The 19,309-nt window shown below is 38.1% G+C and overlaps 1 protein-coding gene across 1 annotated transcript; it reads left to right on the top strand.

Moving 5' to 3' along the window:
• Positions 1-1,016: 1,016 nt before the first annotated feature.
• On the top strand, positions 1,017-13,817 carry FBXO30 (F-box protein 30). Its single transcript, XM_009815428.2, has 3 exons — positions 1,017-1,033; positions 7,925-10,019; positions 10,909-13,817. Exons 2-3 carry the CDS (start codon positions 7,941-7,943, stop codon positions 11,110-11,112), a joined length of 2,283 nt encoding a protein of 760 aa, XP_009813730.2. The 5' UTR covers positions 1,017-1,033; positions 7,925-7,940; the 3' UTR covers positions 11,113-13,817.
• Positions 13,818-19,309: the final 5,492 nt, after the last annotated feature.

Raw genomic sequence — 19,309 nt, 5'->3', positions numbered from 1 at the left:
ACATTCCATTTACTTGAAAGTTGTTTTCTTATTTTGCTATGGGAACTGGTTAAACTTGTGTAGTAAGACCTGAAACAGTATATTAACAAGATTTTTGGCCTGATCTCTGTAAATATACAGAGGTCAGGAATTCTGTAGCAACATGTATGAATTAAAATATTATGTAAGAAGAAGGATTTATTTTTGGCTTCTTTTGGGTGGCTAAAACTACCTACTGTAATATAGAATGCATTATTTTTTCCAGTCGTTCTGTTTCTGATTTCTGAGAAATGGCTCCTTTTCTTTTTTTCTGAAGGATTTGTGAGACGGTATCTGGGGATAAGGATATCATTGTTCCTTTGGGTATATCACCTTGGTTCCACCTCTGTTAAGTTTTAGTGATAATCTATGGGTATGAACACATGGAAGAAGCAGCTTATTATAGTAAAGAGCTTTTTAATATTAAGCAACTGCTTAATAAGTTCTCATATCTGAAGACTGAAGCTGGACAAATTTTAACTAGACTAAAATGCAGTTTGTAAAAGAATCAAACTTTAAATATTTTCTTTTTTTTTTTCTTAGTTCTTCAGCTGTTGCAATCTTTAAATCAAGTTTGTTTTTTTCTTAAGTGGTTCCTGGTGGGCCAAACCAAAGAATTAAGTTAATTAGGTCACAATAATAACTTTTTTAATCATTTCTTCTAGCCTTAATTCTAAATAGGTAACCATCTAGTGTGATTAACAGCTAGCTATAAGCTAAAATGACAGAACTTAGATTGCGCTTGCAAAGTCTGTTAAAAACTTGTTTATTTTTCCATAAAACCTGCAAAATATCTCAACATTTGTATCTTCAGATAGTGTAAGCACATGACCTTTTCAAAGGATTGTGCATATGGAAAGCAATCTGTACACCTGAAATGAAACCTTACTTCTGATCTCATTTCTTGCAGAGTCTGCAGCAATCGAGGAGTCGTACTGAGTTCAAGTTCAGAAGTGCTTTACACATGAAATCTACTGGCTCTCTAGCTGATTCTGCCCTGTCACCATCTCAACAGGTAGAGTGCTTTTGTGCCTGAGCCATGCAGCAAGCATAGCTGCTCCTGGTGTGGTTGTCCTGTGTCAGTGTGTGGCCAAAGGCATATTGAGGCCTTTGGGTTTCTTCTTTGGGGAATGTGTCAAGGAGACAAGAATGCATGGCAGATCTGTCACAAAAGTACTCTAAGGAAAAGCTTAGTAGTTTTGGTTTTGATTTTTAACACTCATAGAGTTTAATAGTGATAGAAGAAAGTGTTCTATTATTCCGTCAGAGCTGCTATTCTAAAATGGAACAAAACCAGACACATAGGGCATCAGTCCACTTCAGTCAAAGCAGTGTTATGCTTTGGGTCATTTTCCCCTTGAATTCTCTATTCTCTTTTTCTTGGCTGCAGTGATTTGGGAGGAAATATTTCACCGAATTCTCTGAATGGGAGGAAGATGGTTTGCCACTAGGGAGAAAGGAACTCCTAAAGTGTTACTCAAAAGAATGCAAAATACAGGTCAGCTCCTGTAATAGGAAGTTTGGGGCAGGAGTAGGCATGGAAAAGCTTTTCTTTACAAGGTTGACATAAAACAGTTGCACTTCCTTACAATTCTAATACTCACTATTTTTGCTGTAGTTAGAAATTTCTTTTTGTTCTGGTCTGGTTTGCTTTTGAGGTAGATGGAGAACTTTAGTTTATGCTTCAAAAAGCAGTTAGTACATATTCCTTCGATGCTAGATCGCTGATAAAACTAGAATCTTTCCAGAAGAGCGTATCCCCCTGAGGCTTTTTTCTTGCAATAAGAAGCCATATTTTGAGCCTGACCTTTTTCTGCTTCTTTTGTGTAATACATATAAATTGCTGTAGACTATGAAGATGATGGTAGAGAAGTAGCATACTACTTGTATCGAAGTTCGGGCTTTAGTAATTGAAGCTGCTTCTCATGTGTTCAGTGATGAACAAAAAAATAATGTAGACTCATTCTAGTATGTCCAATATATGCAGTAACTACCAGGCAGGGAAGATGCTCTCTTCCTTGTTGTGGATGAATTTATGTTTGAGAATGCAGTGAAAACTTGTCCATCCAAATGTTTGGAATGTAGTTCTAACTTCTCTGATCTGCCTTGTTGTAACAGAAGCCAGGATTGTCCTGATGAACACGGGGGTGAGGGGCGGTAATTTGTATCCCATAAGGTTGAGATTTTAAGTGTGGCATCTAAAAGGATTCTACTTCCTGAAAGTACGTCTGATGTAAACTAGTTTGAAGAAATACAAGGCTTCATAAAGCTCCTCTCAGGAACTTCTCTTTTAAATCAGAAAAATTGTATAAAAAAGAACAATTGCCTAGTATATAAGGTATTAAAATATGGCCATATGTACTGCTCTATTACCTGTGCAACTGAATCACATACCTTTAAATTTGTCACCTCTTAGTCATGTTATTTCACCTTAATAACTACCAGTTTGTAATGTCGTTTGTTGTTCTTTTGAATTTACCATTTTAAAGAGTAGTTGGAAATTAGTGTAGCATTAGATTAACTGTATGTCCCTGTTTCCTGCCTTCCCAATGCTACGGAAAGACATTGAAGCAGGATTTGAGGTACCCAACTCTCTAATATGAGGACAGTGGCTGCACTGGCTTTGGAGAATCCTCAGGATGGGGCTATTTAACCTTAGACTTTGTGGAGTCTTGAGGAGTAGAGTTAGAGCTGCCTTTTGTTGCTCACCTCGAACAGGGATGGCAACTGGTGGTGGCATTTGCCATTCTCCAGTTGAAATGGTGTCGAAGGCATCTTGCTGAACCTCCAGTTCATGTCTTTCATTGGTTATTTGAAAACTGTTAAATCAAAACGGACCTCAAACCAACCAACCCAAACACCACCACCCCCGAACCCAAAAAGGGAGCATAACATGCCTAATGTAGAAAGTTAATGTGGCCATGCTATTGTAGTAGTAGACTGAGGTGTTGGTTTTTAAGGTACAAAAGTTGTTACACTTTTTATGCAGGATAGGGATGACAAGAAAAGCTTACCTTCTAGAAGACTGCAAAGCTCATTTAAAGCATTCGGTAGTTAGATCTGTGAGCCGAGGTGAATGATAGTTATTCTCCCATGCATGGTAGGATATAGAAAAATAAAATGGCTTGTTCAATAATTATCTATAGTACTGCCAATTCTATTTTGACAGAATATTCTAAAGCTTTTTTTTTAATAATACTGCTTTCTACCTCTTGGCCTATTTTTCCTTACCCTTTTTTTTTAACCACCTATCACTTAAACCTCTCTCTCATGTGGCCATTTTCTCTCTGAAAGTTTCTGCATCTTATCAGACTTGTTAGCCACTCTTTTAGCCAGAGACCTGGGTAAAAGTTGGAAGATTCAGAAATATGGCAGTCTTTTCTATAATCTCCAAAACAAAAGGGAATTTTTTAGAATGGTTTGCATATATTTGGCAGCTTGTGGGTGGATTTGGATTCTGCTGGGAGTTTAAACCTGTAGTACTGCTTGTGTCTCTCTATTCTCCTACTTCCTTGAACCATTAATTTAAGAACCTGTTGGCCTGTTTAGTCAAATTTGGTAGAGGGAAGAGTCTCAAAGATAGTTGAGCTTCGTAGGTTTGGTGAATAAAAGGTAGCTGAGTAATAGAGGGTACCAACAGCAGTAATGGTTGCTGTGATTTCCTGTCTTACTGGCACCAAAGAATTCACATAGGGGAGAGTAAGTAAGCAGACTTTGAGTTTGATAATTCTAAGTACAGCTCCTTCTACTTTGTGGTAGAGAAGAAAGTGAGAGCTCTCACTTGCAGCTGAAGTGTTGTGTGGTGACTGTTTGAAACCCTTATTATGCTATTTTAATGTTTGTGTTACAACAGCAACTGAAAATCATGTGGCTGTAGCAGCTGGAATTTTAATCCTTTTAATTATGACAGATTTTCAAAGCATGTTCTGGCTGATTTGGTCAGCTGACTATAGTATGTACAATAACATCAAGTGATTGCACAAATTCTGAGAGCAGTGGTCACCTCACTGGAACGGGATGTATTTTTAGGTTTCTCTGCTAGTAACAGTCAAGTGTGTGTACTTAAGCATCTCATATGAACTGAAGCTAGTTGCTGACACTACACTGTCCGAAAAGGACAGCTGTTTGTTCATTCTTGCTATGGTCATCGATCTGACACTATCTTCTCACCAAACTGTGGCAAGGAACACAATGGGGTATAAACACTGTGAGTATTATTGCAACATGTTTTAATGACAGGTATATTCTTTAGGTCAGCAATGACGCTCTTTGCTAGCCCTTTCAATTTTCTGTATCAGAGTAACTGAAAGCACTTTGTTACCTCCAGAAAGAATTTTCTTTATCTCCCCTTCACCAAACAGTTTTTTCCTTTACAAGGCAATGCTTGGCAATAGGGTAGTTCTTGTTGTCAGTGTAGTACTAGTGATACATTGGTTCTGGTTCTTCAAAAGAAAATGATTCATATATGGACGCTCTTAATCAATGAATCAAAAAGGTGCTAAGTTCTGTGGTTCACAAGGTTAGCTTACAAAATGGAGTGAGTCGTGACCATTTGTTAATTGATGAATGTGCTAATTCTTGAGGTCTTATCCATTATTTCGCCAGCTTGATAGGGTCATTTGTTTTTTTGCCTTTGGACTTACTTTGCAACTTGATAATTGAATTATATCAACAGTCTTAACTAGCTTAAGCAGTTCAGGAACTCATGACTGCCCAAAACAGTTGTTGAGTTTGAAGCCCAGGTATTAAAATTAAAATTGCAGAAAAAGGACATTTAATATATATAAAAGCACTTTGTAGTAAGCTATAAATAAAATGTGACATTCTGACTAAATTTAAATTTTGCAGCAGGTGCTGTGAAGTTAAGGCTTGTAAGCAGGATGCAGACTTTAAGTTAATGTCCTGCTGATGGTCTACTGATGTCCAAAGATATTTTAAATTACATATTTAGTTAAGGAGCCAAAGGATTTCAATTTTAATAGAAATGGCAACTAATACCAAACTTTTTAGTGACCAATACATTTCGAATTTACAGAAACTGAGAGAATAGGTTACTTCAGCTATTTAATTGATGACATGCATAACTGCTTCTTTATAAAAACAATTGCATGCATCTGTTATAGAACTAAATTAGCATCTACCTATTGATAAAACATGATATTTTAGTGTCTGCTCTGGCTTTCACATACTATCTGTTAGTGATATTTGATGTTTTCACCGGGTTTTGTCTCCGTCTTACACACTTCAAAATTATATTTGCTCGTATTAAATCATTGTTTTGATTAATATTAGCTTCTGTGTGAAAGGAGTCCAGGAGCCTGAGAAAAGCCAGTATCATCATGCAACTTGGGTTTCACAGTCTGACCTGTAAAGACCAACATGGTGTGCTAGGGAGGAGGATGTTTTACTGTCTTAATAGAATGTTCTTCTGTGTAAGCTGACATAGGCTATTTAAAGATAGTATTTAATGATGGTTGACTAATTTAGGGTATGTCTACACAAATGGTGCAGGCAAACACGAGCTTAGTTTGACCGTGTTCGGAGCTGTCTGCGTGCGGGCCAGCTGTGGCCTAGAAGCAATAGAACAGTGCTAGCATAGCAGTGTGTGCTAGCTAACACACTTGCCCTCTACTCTAGAAGTGGCTCGCTTCTGGCCATATTAAAGTGAGCAGGGTGTATAGCTTTTTGCAAAGTAGGTAAACAATATATATATTTTTTAAAACATAATTTTGGGTAACTGATTAAATTCAGCCTTACTGCTACCAGACTGCTTCTTTTATGGGAGCAGGACTGTGTTTAGATATATGAAGCAAGGGCTGGGCTCCACGAGGGTTCTTGCATTATAAACTAGCAGTTGTCTTTTTCAGGTCTGTTTCCATTTTGTGTTAAGCACTTTAAAGTACACAGATAACCTGAGAGTTTCCTTTTGATCTCTGCTCACCTGTTGACTTGAGGAAAACTAGAGTTTTGTTTCAGTATTGATGCAAAACTCTGAAATTTTCTTTGGTCTAGCAACAGGTAGGCTGCTGTATTTGGCAGGAATTACTTAGAGAGGGCTTTGCCGGAAGAACTAAAAATATCTCGGAGAAGTCAAATAATTTTCTCTCTTTCATTCTTTACTGAACATGTTTGAGCTCTTTGCAGTAGATGCTATCTGACTTAATATGCAAGTTGAAAGCAGGCTGTGTGCCAGAAAGGTTTTCTGAAATGTTTAGCAAGTCAAGTCAGGCACTGAGTTCAGTGACTGATGCACTTGACAATTTATTCAAAACTTACTTGTTGCTCAGTATATGGATACTAAAGTATGGTGGGGAAAATTCAGCTGTGTTTTGCCTGCTAAATGTAGCACATACGCTTCTTTGTTAGAATTGTTCAGGAGAGTGGGTGGCTAAAATATTTGAGTTATCCAAATTACGATGGATGGGGGGGATGAGGACTGATCGCTACTTAAAGTTGGCATGAATTTCAAAGCATTAGAAGAATACAAGTTAATGAAGTGTCACATAGATTTCTATTTAAGTGCTTTAAATAATTTAAAGTGGAGTGTCTAAAAGGCTGTTTTGTTTCCTATTACCTTCAGTATAAACAAAAGGAATAATACTAATCAGTTTTTACAGTTTAGAGTATTTTTAATTCAAGAAGTTTTAATGCATTAAAATTGAAGTGTTTAGTCTGAAGAAAATGCATGAGGCACTTGTTAGCTAGTAGAATAAAATAAAGCACCATTTTTATTAATCTTAAATTCTGTAAGCATTTTATTTTTCAAGAAAATTGCTGTAGGGTGGGGAGTGAGGAAAAGATGGAACTGATCAATGTGTTTTTGACACAGTTTTTTGAGATTTGGCTCTGTGCAAGTCATTCTCTGATATCTCTGAACTGTAATCCCTACCGGTATTGCTTTTGAGAGGGAGTTTGTTAGAGCGTAGAGGAGAGTTTGGTCACTTGCATGGGCCTGCACTCCAGCTGGTGAGCAGTTCCAGAGCATCCCGAAGTGTGGTACAAAGACGCAAAGTTTACTCTCTTTTTTTTTCTTTTTTTCTCCCTTCCACAACAAAGAATTGAATTTTTTGTTTGTGTCAGTTTCTTACAATAGATTATGCAATGAATTTTATTTGGATTTTTATTGCTGTTTGGCCTTGTTGTATAAAGTTGTTGTGTTACCCTTACACTTTGAACTGCTGGGATTGTAATCATGATGGCCATAGGATGCTTTAAAAAAAATCATGTTTTGTGGGTTAAACTGGAGGTATAGATAGGACCCTGTTGGGTAGTAAAGTTTTACATAAAAGTTTTCAATGAAATAAAAGGACTTATTTAATGTGTAGTATAATTGCTACCCTATGCATCAACTACTATAAAAATAAGGGAGGAGCTATAGGCTATAGATGAAGGAAAAAAGAAGAGTGAAGAGCTGTTGTAAAGGACTGCATGTCAAAAGCATGGAGAGGGGGGAGAGTGGGACATGACAGGGGTTTGAGGTACATGCTGAGGGCTGCAGGTTGCCTTAAACAGAACTGCATGAAGAGGGTATCAGAAACTTAGGTAGTAGCAAGCAGCCCGGGGAATAGGTTGCCTCTGTTTAATTAGAGAACTGGAAATGAGGATGAATCTGGCTTCCTTTATTTCATCTCCCTACTCTGTAGAGTTGTATGGTTCATGATTTTAGGTAGTAGGCCATAGTCAATGATCATGCTTTGTTTTTCGTTGAATTATCTGTTTGCAATGGGCAGGGGAAAAAAGCTATTCCACATACTTGTTCTCTTAAAATGGCTACTGATCAGTTCACATTGTGCTAACATATACCTCTCTGTACACGCAGAAGATGCAAAACTGGAAATAACTGTTAGTAAATATTAACAATATTGAGTTAATATTCTATGCTTTTGTCTCCTTTCTCTTCACTCAGAATTGGTTTTACAGTCATGGAGGAACATCAGCAACATTTACACTGCGTGAACTGTGTCAGCCGTCGTTGTATGACCAGACCAGAGCCTGGCATTTCCTGTGATTTAATTGGCTGCCCGTTGGTTTGTGGAGCAGTTTTTCACTCATGTAAAGCTGAGGAACATCGCGTGTTATGTCCACTTGAAAGAGTGCCTTGTTTGAATAGTGGCTTTGGATGTCCCTTCATAGTAGCCCGAAATAAAATTGCTGATCATCTAGAAGTTTGTCCTGCAAGTGTGGTATGTTGTACCATGGAGTGGAATAGATGGCCAGTCAGTTACGCAGACCGAAAATCTTACGAAAATCTGAGTAAAGATGTTGATGAAGTGGAACAGCTAGATATGGCTTTAGCCCTTCAAGACCAGCGCATGTTATTAGAATCACTTAAAGTAGCAACTATGATGTCAAAAGCAGGTGATCAAATACCAGAATCCAGAGAGAAAACCTCTGTCAAATCAAGTGGCCCAGATACAGTGCATTCAAATGGTTTGATGCCCGTAGATGAAGAGTCCTATGGCGCACTTTATCAAGCTACTGTAGAAACAACAAGGAGTTTAGCTGCTGCTCTGGATATCCTGAACACTGCTACAAGGGACATTAATATGTTAAGTTCAAGGCTCTGTGTTTCACCACATGAAATGAAAGAAGATACTGAGATTAAAGAACAAGCTTCTAATGGCATTATTCAGGATAAAAAGTCTGACCATGAATATCCAGCTGAAGATAACATAGGAGCAGTTGGGGGAATTAACTTTGATAGCCGGAGTCAAAATTCACAAATGGAGCAAAATGGTTCTAGTGATATTTGTTATGATGTTGTGCAAAAACATGACTTAAATCTAAACCTCGATAACTCCTCATTTTTGTGTAATGGCTTTCATGTAGAAAATGAATGTTCAAAGGTTTTGGACCGGAAGGAAGATCTTGGTGTATCTAATTCAAAACCATCCACTGTAGCAAATGGTGAATGTACTGCATCTCATGATGATGAAGCATTACAGTCTTGCAGCTCCTTCCCTGTAACAGCACAACTTAAAGAAGTAATATCAGCTGATCACTTAGTTAATGGCAATGTTAATCATGTGCTACTTCCCCATAATGCTAACGAAGAAGAAATGTTAGAGAGACAAGTGGAGCAAGACAGATTGAGAAACATAGATGCGTTTTCACTTTTACGGCATCGATCATACAAATTCCTTGTTAACCACTATTGGTCTACACCAAAAGAAGACAAAGCTGTTGATACATCAGATTTGGAGGTAACAGAAGATCCTATGGGTCTTCAGGGGATTGATCTAATCACTGCAGCTCTGTTGTTTTGCCTAGGAGACTCTCCTGGAGGTAGGGGGATATCAGAAAGTCGCACTGTCGATGTGTATCACGTTGACTTTGGGACCCAAACATTTTCTCTCCCATCTGCTATATTGGCCACAAATACAATGGTGGGGGAAATAGCTTCAGCTTCTGCATGTGATCATGCCAACCCACAGCTCTCAAATCCAAGTCCATTCCAGACCCTTGGACTGGATTTGGTATTGGAATATGTGGCTAGATACCAAACAAAGCAGCGTTCAATGTTTACATTTGTTTGTGGACAGTTGTTTAGGAGGAATGAATTTTCATCGCATTTTAAGAATGTGCATGGTGACATTCATGCTGGGCTTAATGGCTGGATGGAACAGAGGTGTCCTTTGGCATATTATGGGTGTACATACTCTCAACGAAGGTTTTGTCCTTCAACACAAGGGGCAAAAATTATTCATGACCGCCACTTACGGTCATTTGGAGTTCAGCCTTGTATATCCACAGTATTAGTAGAACCAGCAAAAAGCTGCTTAATTGGACTACACAATGACCATCTGAGTAGTCTACCTTTTGAGGTTCTGCAGCACATTGCTAGTTTTCTAGATGGCTTTAGTTTATGTCAGCTTTCAAGAGTGTCACGTTTAATGAGAGATGTGTGTGGAAGCTTGCTTCAAGCACGTGGAATGGTGATACTGCTTTGGGAGAAGAGAAGGTACCCAGATGGAAGTTCTTCTTGGCAGATAAAAGAAAAGGTAAGTTATTTTTTTATTTTGAAGGTGAAAGGGAAAGTATTAAATTGGTCATGTCTCTGCTTTTTCCCTTAATATTTTCCTTGATCACTATTGTTACTACTGTCTTTTTGATATAATCCCTTCAAGAAACAGATTGTCATATAGGACAAGAATTAGTGAAAATTGCTAGCAGGTTGGTTCAGTCTTCTCCGCACTTGAAGAAGTAGAAGTTAAAGTAGTGTCTGTCTAGTTTTTACTTGATGTAAATAAATTAACCTCTGATTTTTCCCAAGATTTTAAAATATTAAATGATTACGTAATGATTTTCTTTAACATCAATATTGCATGAAAGTGGGAAAGTTGCCTACAAAGTTTGCTTATTTTGCCTTTATACTGTTTACAGTAGTTTTAATTTTTGCTCATCTGTTGAGATCCTATCCATTGCCCTGATACTGAGTGCCTTAAGTATGCAAATAATTCTTAAAACTTTTGTGTGACCTTTGTATAGTACAGTTTTCACCATTTCCCCCACCTCCCCAACCCCCCCTCCAGAACTGCAGAGTATCTGCAGCAATCATTTGGAATTGCAGAAGTTGATAATTTCAGAAATGGATCATTGTGACTGGTCATGCAATACTTCATTGTTTAACTTCTGATTGCATCTACTCTGCAGATGCAAAAAGTATTGCTTGCCTTTCTTCCCAGTGTTCAGAGTTGACTCGAATCTGAATCAGCCTGGGACTAGCTATACAAAATTTAGCATTGTATGTTTTTGTCATGTTGATTTTTAGTATGATTTGTAGTAGCCGCAAAACATTACCCGAAAGTGTTACAACACAAACATTTGATTTCCTGCTCTGAGTTCAGGTATCTTAAAACATTTTGAACCTAAGTGTGACTTATTTTCTAGGTTTGGCGCTTCAGTACAGCCTTCTGTACTGTGAATGAATGGAAGTTTGCTGACATCGTAAGCATGGCTGACCACTTGAAGAAATGTAGCTATAATGCTGTAGAGAGAAGAGAGGAGGCTGTTCCGCTGCCATGTATGTGTGTAACACGAGAACTCACTAAAGAAGGACGTTCACTGCGCTCTGTTTTGAAACCAGTACTTTAAATATTGCAGCCACTCCAATTGCACATACACTCAAGCACCTGATATAACCTCGGTAATATTACATGACACTTTATTAATGTACTAAAGATACTTTCTAGCTGAATCTACTCTGTCACTGTGTATATAAAGTTTGAAGTGACATTTATTTTTTATAATACTGTTTAGCTGGAAAGTAATGAAAGTTGCCTTAACGTTTGAAAAATTTGGAACTTGCTGGACAGGGTAGTTTTATCTAACTTATATAATTTAAGAACAAAATCCTAAGGTGTGTTTTCTGACTCACTGGTGCCCATGTTGCTGTTAACTGATGAGATTTCAAAAATGGCCTCTAAATGGTATGAATATTTAAATAGGAAACACTGAATTGTGAGACAAAATCCTGACCAAATGTACTTTCTGTATTTGGTCTATTTTTTTAACAAATTATAATCCAAATATTTGAAAGATAAGGAAGAATTCAAAACTTTATAGTACATGTCTCAAACACAGCTTTTAAGCGCATCTTGTCTCATGAATTCGGTGTTCTAGTGCTCTTCCTAGTTAACAGGTGATCTACGATCAGCTTTTTTAAAAATTTTTTTTTTAGGAACGTTCTAAGTGAACTCAGATTTACAGCAGCTTAATTTTTAGTACAACTTTCTTTTGACACGTCAACAATGATTATTTTTCTTCTGAACTATTAACAGTTATTTCACTTTTGGGAGCAAAACTTTTAGAGCTAAAAACATGGAATACTCGTTTTTACCCTCGCACCTACAGTGACATCGATATAAAATGTTTAAAATGTTTTTCCTTGTCCTGCATTTGGCTGAGGGTTAAATTGCTTGAGCAGTCAGAAATTGAAAGTATGTGATGAACAGTTATGAATTTATAATGCAGCTAATGAAAGGGCTTTACTTGTTTTATGGTATTGTGAGATGTATTGTCTCCTTTTCTGTTAATTTGTCTATAAAAATGCTGCTTTTCTGAGGAGCATTTTAAATTACTGGTATGTATAGCAAATGTATCATCTTCATAAGATGAGACATGGTTTGTTAATTGCATAAGGCATATCAGAAATGTATGTTCAACCACATCTGTTAAATGAACAACTCCAATTTGCTTCCAGTCTTCCATAGTAAAAGATCTTACAAAGCATTTGTGAACAGAGAATACACGCTATGAAAAATGGCCTGGAATAGCAAAACTGTAATAACTTGAACTGACTTTACAACTTGTTTGTATTAATGTTGGTGTCTCTAGCCTGTTGCACTTAGCAACTGTGCCACAGAGCTAAAACAGAAACAGACCAGAGCTTGGAACAAAGAAATACAGTACATATTTCCATTATAGGAAAAAATAAGAGATTAGTAAGGAGGAGATGTTTACAGAAATGGCTAAATTTATTACTCATAATTTCTGTACTGGACACTTGTTTATGGCTAGTCTGGCTGCAGTTCACAACTTTGGTATCTGCATTTCCCATTCTGGGTCCAGTCCAGCTAAACATTCACTGCCTTTTTCTATCCAGAGTGCTACAGGTGCCCAGAAGAAAATCAAATCTAGTTCTTCAGTGCCATGAGTTGAAATTACACGAGTTCAAACAGAAGTTCTGCCTGGATCTTCAAACTACATGTTCTTTTTCCACACTTTCCCCTTTTTTTTTTGGAGAGAGGAAAAGAGTAAACCCTCTACAGAAGTTAGCAATATTTCTTAGCTGTTACCACAGTTACGTGGAAAAAAGAATCTAGATTCATGTACAAATCTGACTATACCAACCTGTTTTTTTGGTAGGGATTTTAACACACCTCCCCCGCCCCCTTCCCCATTCTCTGAGTGCACTGAAATGCATGAGCCACAAATTCTTCAGTACAAGGCAGGAGACAGACTTTCATCAGTTCTTGTCTTTTAGCTCTAATGGCTCCTTGCTGCTGCTCTCCAGTGTTTAAAAGTAGTTGTGTGACTGGAAGGATCCCTAATGTTGAGGAGTTTATGGTTGCGTTTATGGCTAAATCTACTTTAAAACATCTGTCTTGGGTTACTGGTATTTTTTTAGTCAGCAACGTGGTGGTTTTGGTACTCTGAATTCTTCCTAACTACCCAGAACCCTGAGAAGTATGGTAGGCAGGCATGTGTCTCGGCTGCTTAGGAAAAGAAGGTATTCAGTTAGAGGAGCTGGTGTTGGTACAATCTCGCTTGTAGCACAGTGCAGATCTACATCTAAAGTATCATCGGTTGTTGATCTGTTAAAATGAACTTTTTAAGTACTTGGTGTTCTTCTTAAGAAATAACACTATTTCTCAATACATGCACTTTTGTTTTCAAATGTAGATACAGGCTTTTTTGTTAAATTAGTTTATTTTTTATGAGAATCCAGAGCTATTAAAATATCATTGTTGTAAACAAAATCTCTGCCTTGTAAACTGCTCCAAATGCAGGAATACAATGTAGTTAGGATAAAAACTTTTTTTTTACACTGCTACGCAGTTTGTAAAACATCTATGGTGTATAGTCAGTCTATCAAAATGTGGCTTGTTCACATTTGCCCTTGAATTTTAAAAATGTCATATCCGTTTCCTGGTACATCCTCCGTACAGCGTATATAGACAGCTGTTCCAGTCCTTCTTTTACTTGATGCCACATTGCTACTTTGTTTAAAATACTATGTTTTCAATCATTATGCAATTTTTTTGCAATGTCTGTTGAAATCCTAATAAAACTTTTGGAGTTTCTCTTTTAGTATGATTGTACTTTTTTATAAGCTTACCACCAGCCTTCTGGTGTTCAAACATGGTGCTCAATGTCTGCCTATAGGATTCCAGTAAGTACTCAAAATATCAAGTTACATAAAGGAATCTATTTACAAACATTTAAAGGTTACATAATTTGGAAATGATAAATCTGTATTCACATTCACTTCATTAGAAGATCAGTCATTCCTTTTTAGACTATACACCCATTTCTATTGTTTTGGTCTATTATGCAGCATAGATTTCCTTCCACAGTTAAAGATTTCACTATGTAACATTGAAGACTCATACTGTACCTTGTAGGTTGGTTCTAATTGGTTTTTTCTTAATAATAAATTGGAAAGATTATCTGATCAACATGATACACACACTGCCGGTTTGCGAAGAACATTTTCAGTGTATTGTCTTATGAGTAAAGTTTTCTGTAGAAAGTTGTTGCTTAAAATGGTACAGAAGCAAAAATTCAGGGTGGTTTTTAGATAATAGTTGTAGTTCAGACTGTTTGTGGAATGGCAAAACATAAACCAAAAGCTCATTAAAATAGAAGACTCTGCCCAGAAATTCACCTTTGCCCTGCCATTTCCTAATATGAGTATGCTAATAGTCTTTAAAAATAACAATGTACCTATACTACATAAATCTGATAATAAATTAATCTAAACTGTGTCAAGTAACATGGTGTGACTCATGGTTTAATTTCAGCCATTACAAACTTGTAGCTATTTTACTTTTTAGACAGGCTACATTAGCCTTTTGTTTTTCTCTCTCAGTAAGTGGATTAGATATTCTGCTGTGTAAGGAAATAATTTTTGTCTCATTTTAACTTTCTTGATGCTTAAAGTATTCTAGAGGATTTGCCTGTATGTTTTAGCTTGTTTTTCTGAGACTGCTACTTCATAGGCTCTTATCTGCTGAATGTACTTTCCTAAAACGAGATTTGAGTTCAGTGGAGACTTCAATGCTTGCTGTAATATCAGAAAGCTGGTTTAAATTCTTTCAGTCCAGGCAGCTCTGATCATCTTCAGATGAGCAAAATCTTGTGGTTGTTTACAGCACTGAGGAAAAAATATCATTCAGATAGTGTTTATACAAAGTTATGGCATGTAAAGCAGAGACAGTTTGAAGAATAGGATTCTCAGTGTGACTGTTTGGCATGTGGTGAGTATTGTAGCAGTAATCCAGACTGGAAAGGAAAACTGAATGGAGAAGTAGGCTTAAAATAACAAAGACATCCAGTCCCAGCATAGAGACTCTTCTGAGGGACTGTGTGAGCGTGCTGGGAGTTTCTGACTTCTGCATGCCACAACTGTGTTTTACTGGTGATTTGTTAGTCTTTCCATGATAGCAGGAGTTACCGTGCTGCTATTTGAGCTCTGTAATGTGATTTAGTTGTAAACTGTCTCCAAGTGCTGCCCATGTTCCTGAATCAAGTATTAGTTAAGTTGAATGCAGTCGTCTCTACTGAATGCAAGGTATGTATTCAGTGTAGGTTTTACATGGTGGTGGTGTCAGAGGCAATATTTGATAAGAATAATAGAAAAATAAGGTCCTTCAGGTACGGAGAATTCATCTGCATGGTTTCCGTCAGCATTTGCCAGAAAAAGGGAACAAAAATATGTTAGGGAATGCAAGGAGCAAAATAAGAAGACTGATAGCATTCACTATAACTTGCTAATGGCCTGGTAGTTGAGAAAACACTATTAATCATCGTTAGATGCACTATGAAATGTGGCAGCTAAAGCCCACACTTCTGCCATTCTGACAAAGCAAATTCTGCAACACATGCAGTAGTAGGTATGCAGACTGATTATAGCCTCAGATAGTAGAAAAATGTATACACAATAAGCATGTACGATTTTAACTGCAAGATACAGGAAAAAAGCTAGAATTTCATGAGGTATGAATTCACATAAGGCTAGAGTTACAGAATCAATCAAAAAAATGTGATTTCTGCCTTGAGGACATTTCAGTGTCCTGCTGCTTAGTTTCATCCTAAACTGTGCTGACATTTACTTATTTATTTATTTTAAATCATAAAATGACTGAACTGAAGAAAAATAGTAGTAGGAAAAGTTGCAATGACCTTACAAAATTATTTCAGTTTGACAGTCTCATAATGCAGTATCAAACTGAGAATTTTACAATATTAAAAAATGGAACACAAAAAATAGATTGTAATATATGCTTCTCATTTAAGATTTGATTTTTTTTTTTCTTAAGGTAAGTTTTCAAGTATGTAACGAGGTATCTTCAAGCTTATGTTTTAAATGGAGAGAATTCTGCTAGCACGATGAAAGTTGGGTTGCGTTAATATTTTCCCAAAGGGGTAGGCTGCAGAACGAAACTAATCTGATTATGTGACTGGTTAGCAAATGAGCAATCAAGGACCTGGTGTGAATATGTGTTGGACTTTGTTCAGAAGTGTTAATGTTTGATTGTTACATGTTGTGTAATCTTCTGAATATTGTGTACTCTTTAGTATTGTAATTATATAGTTGTGTTCCACACGTAGTTCTGGAGGCCTTTGCAGCAAATAGGAAATCATGTGATGCTTAATGAGATTTGAACCTTGGTTAAGGTAAAATATGATTGTTACGAACTGTGGCAGCTGTTCATGAGCGTCAGCTGTTTGGAGGTTCATGTCATTGTGTGTTTCAAGAGTAAGGGATGAGTGGATGCTGTGTTGCCTAAGCAAGGTGGCTTTACTTTTAAGCAAGAAGAGTTTTGTATGGTATGTTCACTGTGCACATGGTTTTTGATATGCAGATGAGTAGGATGTTCTTGATTTAACAATGCAATGAGACTAATTTCTCAGCAGATGGGATTGCACACAACACAAAAAGATTTGCTAATTTTATCACCCAGATGTTTTTTGTTCTCTTTGACTAGCTCAAGTATGTAAATAGCTGAAAAAAAATCTCAGGCCCTTAGGTGTTTAATGGGCTGAGACAGTTTAAAGTACAAGATTCTACCATCGATTTTTGTCACAATTGTAGGGGGTCTTTGCTAAGATTCTGGTGGTTACTGTATACCCCAGATGTATTGAAGATCAGGGAGAAGAGCAATTCTTACCCATAACTATGATTCTCCATACCATCTTGAAACGCTTCAATTTTCTAGGAGTCATGCCAAACCTACGAGAGTCTCACCTCATGTCAGTGCTTATCCATTTCATGTTTTGCACTTCATGTCTTTTTTATTTCAAGTACTGTCCAGCTTTCATAGGAAAAACTGCTTTTATACTTGGCAAGGAAGTTTACATAAAACCCCCCCAGAACATTTAATTGTCTCTATGCTTGAGTGTTCACATTTCAAGTAATTTGGAACATGTGCCAGGTGGGTATTACAAACTAATGTTAACCATTATCAAAATCATTATCGATCTTTTCCATGCAAGGTGGGGCAAATCTCTGGATCATTAAATTTGTTTCTGATCATCTGATTAGGATACCTGAAAAAAGTCTGTTTTTTCACAGTGGTAGAGGGAAGAGACAGATTGTAACCCAAAAAATGGTTCTCATTCTGGCTGAGGCAACAAAAACCTGCCTTATTTTTAGAACTTCCTGGAGTCCTGCTCCTCAGTTTAATCCGTGAGGAGTTCTATGGGTGCTCCTCCTTAGACTCATCTCCTTTGGAAAGCGACTCGTGACAGGTGAACTCATGTTCAAAGAGTTAAGCATGCCTGCTGTCCTCCAAAATAATTAGGTGGAGGCAAAAGACTAGCAACTTGGTCTACTTTGGTTAAGTTGAAAAGTTTCTCTTCAATGCTTAGGTGTGACACGGTCCCTGTGATCCTTGGTTATTGATTGTGGTCTGAGAATGGGAAGCTCTGAAGTTTAGTGAAAGTGCATTTAGTAGCCCTTTACACCGTGGTAAGGGCCATTCTGTGTTATTGCAGTCATGTCACAGGAAAATTTATCCAAGGACTTAGCATGCTGCTTCTGCTTGCAAACTCTGTTCCTTATCACCAGGTTAATCTGATTTTGTCTCTTCATGAGGACATTTTTTGAGCATGTGACCATCTGCCTCCTTCTGTTGAAGCTAACAACCTTTTTGGTGGCTATGATTTCCACTGAATGATTTTAGAAAATTCAGCCTTTGTGGCAGATGCTGTTTATGCAGGGTACCTCCCCTCCCCACAAGTAAATGTTCCCCTGTGTGCATACTTCGGATTCTTCCCTGGGATATCGTCTTGCTGCCACTAAAGTCGGGAGATGACTCTACCTGATTCACCCTAAGGTATTTGTATCCAAGACTGAGGCCTTCCTCCTTGAGGGAGTAAAGCATGCTGTATCTTGCACAGGACTCTGCTGGGTTTACAAGGCAAGGGTTTGGTAGCTGGGGGGTAGGGGTGGGAGGGGGGAACCTGTGAGAAGAGACTAGAGGCTGCTCCATGCTGAACACAGTTGGTTCTAGATGGCTCTGCAGTGGACCCACTGCTGGCCAAAGATAGGCCCATCGATGAAGCTTAAGAAAGGGTAAAAGACACTGGGCAGCAGCTGTGAGAGAAGAGTGACAAAAATGTGAGCGAAAGAGCCCTGCGTACACCAAACATCAGTGAAGAAGGAGGGGGAGGAGGTGCTCCAGGCACCAGATCAGAGATTCCCTTGCAGCCTGTGGAGAAGACCATGGTGACAGGTTGTCCCGCCCTGCAGACCATGGACAACTGCACAGGAGCAGGTATCAACTCTGCAGCCCATGGAGGACCCCATGTCAGAGCAGGTGGATGTACCTTGAGGGAACCTGCCACCTGTGGAGGGAAGCCCATGCAGGAGCTGGAGCCCATGGAGAGGAGCCCATGCAGGAGCAGGTTTTCTGGCAGGACCTGTGACCACATGGGGGAAGCACGCTGGAGCAGTCTGTTCCTGAAGGACTGCACCCCGTGGAAAGTACCCATGTTGGAGCACTTCATGAAGAACTTCAGTGGGAAGGACCCACATTGGAGCAGCTTGTGAAGGACTATATCCCATGGGAGGGATCCCACTCTGGAGCAGGGGAAGTGTTGAGGAGGAAAGAGCGGCAGGGATGAGCTGTTACCAACTGACCCCAACCTCCATACCCCATCCCCTTTTGCTGTTTGGGGGGGAAGGAGTTGTGAGTGAAGTAGTGAAGCTGAGCCTGGGAAAAAGGGGGTGGGGATGGGGGGGAAGGTGTCTTCAGTTTTGTCTTTGTTTCTTGCCATTCTACTCTTAACTTTCTGGTTTCCTCATACTCAAGTGGTTGAACAGTTTTGATTCAGGGTTTTGATCCAGAGTAGGTGTTGAAGCCTTAATTAGATTTGTCATCAGGGTTGGAGTGTTAATGATGGAGTGAAGTGGGTTGTGTGCTTTAATGTCACTCAGCAGTGTAATTCAATTGGAAAGCTGTAATTCTGCTTTGCAGAAAAATAAATGAGGTTTTTATTTGTATTTTCCTTCTGCTTTGGAATGAAACACAAACTTTTTGGTATGGTTTATGTCAAGAAAGCA

Source organism: Gavia stellata, chromosome 2, assembly GCF_030936135.1.
Source record: "Gavia stellata isolate bGavSte3 chromosome 2, bGavSte3.hap2, whole genome shotgun sequence".
NCBI classification, from domain to species: domain Eukaryota; kingdom Metazoa; phylum Chordata; class Aves; order Gaviiformes; family Gaviidae; genus Gavia; species Gavia stellata.
Note: the sequence above shows the minus strand (reverse complement) of the source record. Positions and strands in the feature narration are given on the sequence as shown.